The following is a 4,425-nucleotide window of genomic DNA, read 5'->3' as shown; positions in this document are numbered from 1 at the left end:
TAAGAATGAATAATGAATTGTATAACAGTGAAAAATGTACAAAAAATTGACCAATGCTGTATGAGCGAAGGAATGTGTTTGTTTAATATGGAGAAGGGTATGAGAGTGAGGTGGCTGGATAGATAGATAGATAGATAGATTGATAGATAGAGAGAGGGAGGGAGGAGGGGGGGAGAAGCAATATAGTTAAGTCGGTGCGTTCAGTAAGCCAGGCCGGGACTCTATATGGAGAATATGTGAATTCCAACTCATTGTTTTGGGAATATTCGGTTCACAGTATATCTTAGGTGGTATCTGACCTCTTAACCCTCTCACGGTCAGGGCAACTCTTTGGCTCGTATTCTGGTCGGTTAAAGGGGCTCCCTAACACCTTTTCCCAAGCGACTTATTTTGCTTATTTCATTTTCCTGTCCTTCCCCATAAATAATTCTAAAATCGCCATACTCTGCGTAGATGACATACACGAGGATATTGATCAGCCACATCCAAAAATAAGTAGCTAAGGAAGAGGTGCTAGGGAGCTTCCTTTATTCAGCTGGGAGTGGATCATAGGCGTCTCACTGTTAACCCACTCACCTCGATTATGCCTTTTGTTTTCTTAATTCTTGCCTTTAGACGATTTATTCCGTTCAGAAAACCCCCATTTATTAGTTTATTCTTGCAGCCTCCAGACGATTTTATTCTTCCTCTTCCTCCTCCTTGTCCTCCTCCTCTTCCTCCTCCTCAACCTCCTCCTCTTCCTCCTCCTCTTCCTCCTCCTTGTCCTCCTCCTCTTCCTCCTCCTCAACCTCCTCCTCCTCCTCCTGCCCTTTCTCCACCTAATCATTCTCTCCAGCATCCCCTCTTGTTTCCTCCTTTCCTCCTCTTTCCTCTCTCCTCTTCCTCCTCATCCACCACCTCTTCTTCCACATAATCATTCCCTCCACCATCCCTCCTGCTTCCCCTTTCCGGCCTCTTGCTCCTCGTCCTCCTCTTCTTCCCTCTTTTCCTCCACCCCTTCCTCTCTCCTCCTCTACGAAGCTCACCTCTTTCCTCTCTTTCCTCCTGTCTCTCTTCACCTTCGTGTCCTCTTTCCTCTTTTCCTCTTCCTGTTTTCTCTCTCCTCCTCTACGAAGCTTACCTCTTTCCTCTCTTTCCTCCTGTCCCTCTTCTCCTCCTCTTTCCTCTCTTTCCTCCTCTTTCCTCTCTTTCCTCCTGTCCCTCTTTTCCTCCTCTTTCCTCTCTTTCCTCTCTTTCCTCCTCTTTCCTCTCTTTCCTCCTGTTCCTCTTTTCCTCCTCTTTCATCTCTTTCCTCCTCTTTCCTCTCTTTCCTCCTGTCCCTCTTTTCCTCCTCTTTCCTCTTCCTCTTTCCTCTCTCCTCCTCTGACGAAGCTCACTTCTCTCCACAAACTTTTGACACTAACTCTGCTTTAGACAGTTCCGGCGCTGTTCCTCCATTTTCTGCTCCATCTCACTTCCTCGTGACTAGCATTAAAGCTTTTTGCGAGGTACTGTATTTTCTGACCCAACTGTCTTCCGTATGGATGAGAGAGAGAGAGAGAGAGAGAGAGAGAGAGTGTCCCACTTTCCCTCTCCGTCCAAAGTTTCTTCCAGTACTTCTTGTATAAATTTATCTTTTAATCTCTCCCTCTCTCTCTCCCTCCCTCTCTCTCTCTCTCTCCCTCTCTCTCTCTTTCCTTGCCATCATCAAAACTTCTTCAAAAAACATAATTATTGTCCTCATTGGTTTCGATACTGATAAGGCTTACAGTCCTGATGCCACTCTTCTCCTTATATATCATTCTGTCTATCTATCTGTCTGCTTCCTACCTTTGTACCTACTAATGTCTGTGTCAATCTATCTATCAGTGTATCTATCAGTCTATCTGTTTATCTGCCTACCTACCTACCTGTCTGCCTGTATATTTATTTATCTATCCATCTGCCTGTCTATCTACTTACCTACTTACCTACATCTCTATCCATCTGTCTCTGTGCATCTACCTACCTACCTACCTACCTACCTACCTGTCTATCTGTTTCCCTACCTACCTACCCCTTTGTCTATCTATCTATCTACCTGTCTATCTATCTATCTCTCCAGCTTACCCTGAAACCCGCGTAGTGGAAATCCGCGAGTAAGTTGACAACGTGCCACGGGAGCCAGCAGATAGCAAAGGCGAGGGCGATAGAAGATAGAAGGGTGGTGGTCTTTCTGTTGCGTTCTATCTCCCGCTGCGCTCGCCTCGCGTCTCTCTGCGACATCTGAGGGGGAGGGGGGGGAGGATTTAGAAAGAGATATCGTTAGGGTCATCATCGTTGTTATCGTCAGTCCTAATCGTCGTCGTTATTATATTCACTGTCATAATCGTCACCACCGTCTTCGTTATTGCTGTCATTGTCATCGTCATTATCGTCATCGTCATATAATCATCATGGTCATTATCTCATTTTCATCATCATCGTCATCATCATCATCAACATCATCATCAAACCCATCATTGTCACAGTCATAATCACAAGAGTTTGGTAGGCATGAGGGAAGTTATGAGTATCTGCAAGAACAACTAAAAGTCAAGAAAACAGAAGAAACAACTTTATAACTTAAGTTCAGGAATATTTGGTTGTGAGGTGTTTGTTAGGGGAGCGAAACATAGACAGGCAACTTTATGTTTAAGTTAGGCTTGGGACAGTATGAATTCCTTACCTGATGTGAGCTGAGGAACTTGTGTATGCGACCGTGCACGAAGACAAGCACCAAGATGGGGATTACGTACTGCATGCATATTAGGGCAATGGTCCACGAGTACTTAACCACGGGAGAGGACCAGGATTCGACGCATTTCTGAATCAACAGGTACTCCTTCCAGTGGACCCTCTCGACGAAGTAGTAGGCGAATAGGGGAAGAGGGAACACGAGGGATACCAACCAGATCCCCATGACAGACCAAGGGACATAAGCTCTTGCGTCTCGATTTCGTTGTGCGCAGACGATGGTGAGGTACCGATCCGCGGCGATGGCGACGATGGTGGCCGTGGAGACGAGGATATTGGTGCATTGAAGAACGGGGACGAGCTTGCAGATGAAGTTCCCCAGGTCATAGTTCTTTCGTAGCAGTCCAACCAGGGTAAAGGGCATGCAGACCAGGCACATACTGACATCGGATATGGTGAGGTTGATGATGTACACGTTTCGAGCGGTGCGAAGCTCTGGCCGTCTCCCGATCACAACAGCCACGATTAAGTTCCCCAGGATGCCCAGGGTGATGAGGAGGGAGTAGACTGTGATGAGGGAGACTTTGGCCGCGGTTCCTAGATAGCTTTGTCGGTTCATCTCCTTCAGGATCATCAGGATTTGGCTGTGGGGAAAGGATTCGTTGGGGGACATGGTAGGGAGAGCGTCTGGGTTGCTAGGGAAGAGGTCCAGTTGGTCTGGGAGGATGGGCAGGTCCTCCTCGCCACTCCAAGTTGAGTTGTCCATGGTCTGTGGGAAGGAAAGTGAGTTAATATCTGTCTGTTTGTCTATAAATCTGTGTTCATCTATATCTGTCTGTCCATCCATCCATCCATTCGTCCGTCCGTCTGTCTTTCTGTCTCTATATCTATCTATCCATCTGTCTATCTCTTAGAATATCCTTTAGTAGGCATAGGCTAGGCTCCCAGTAACTCTTTATATTTACCTCTTTGCAGGTGTTGTGACGGAGCAGATCTGAAGTGAGGAATGTTGACGTGGAGGAAAGGAAGTGACAAATGGAGAAGGAATATTTGAAGTGACAGAAATGGAGAAGGAATATTTGAAGTGACAGAAACTGAGGAGGAATATTTGCAGTGAGGAATATTGAGGAGGAAGACTAAGCCTTAAGTGATTGCAGTTGGCTGGGAGCATTTCTCAGCCAGAGGACCATCATCGCATCGTTTAAGGTGGGTTGTGTGTGTGTGTGTGTGTGTGTGTGTGTGTGTGTGTGTGTGTGTGTGTGTGTAGATGGAAGGATATACCGGGTATGTGTATGTATGCTTGAGTGTGTATGTATTTATGGACGTGTGTGTGTAGGTATGTATGTATTTTAACCAATTTACATTCGTTTCGTAATATTTTCCCTAAATAGACTAGTTTCCCTCTTACTTCTTAAAATCGCCATCTCGCCATTCTGAATACTGAATTGTCGCAAGAGATTTAACTTTAGAATGTGATGCTAGTACGAGAGAAGTACTATGAGAGGATGTAGAGCCACAGCATTGTCGTGTTCTGCCTTGGCCTACGTGAAGTAATCTCCGGGAGGAAAAACACATCTTGGCCAAGTTAATGTGAAAGACCTATTATATGATAGTGTTAATCTCCTGTTATACCTCAGCGTTCAAGATGGAGAGATGGCAGATTTTCAATTGTACTAATTTTGCTTCAAGTTGGCCCACTCTTCATTTTACATTTTATTTGATATAGCTGAG

General features: G+C 45.5%; 1 protein-coding gene across 1 annotated transcript in view; it reads right to left on the bottom strand.

Moving 5' to 3' along the window:
- LOC145418594 (neuropeptide F receptor-like) overlaps positions 1–3,460 on the bottom strand; it is a 17,030-nt gene extending 13,570 nt beyond the window's left edge. The window contains exons 1-2 of the mRNA XM_080286961.1: positions 2,687–3,460; positions 2,089–2,244 (exon numbers count right to left, since the gene is read on the bottom strand). Coding sequence (XP_080143087.1) covers positions 2,089–2,244; positions 2,687–3,460 — 930 coding nt within the window. The remainder of the gene's footprint in view (positions 1–2,088; positions 2,245–2,686) is intronic.
- Positions 3,461–4,425: the final 965 nt, after the last annotated feature.

This window comes from Coenobita brevimanus, chromosome 115 (genome assembly GCF_032717465.1).
Source record: "Coenobita brevimanus isolate Jiangsu-jjx chromosome 115, ASM3271746v2, whole genome shotgun sequence".
NCBI lineage: Eukaryota > Metazoa > Arthropoda > Malacostraca > Decapoda > Coenobitidae > Coenobita > Coenobita brevimanus.
The sequence above is the reverse complement of the archived record's forward strand: the minus strand, read 5'-3'. Positions and strand labels throughout refer to the sequence as shown.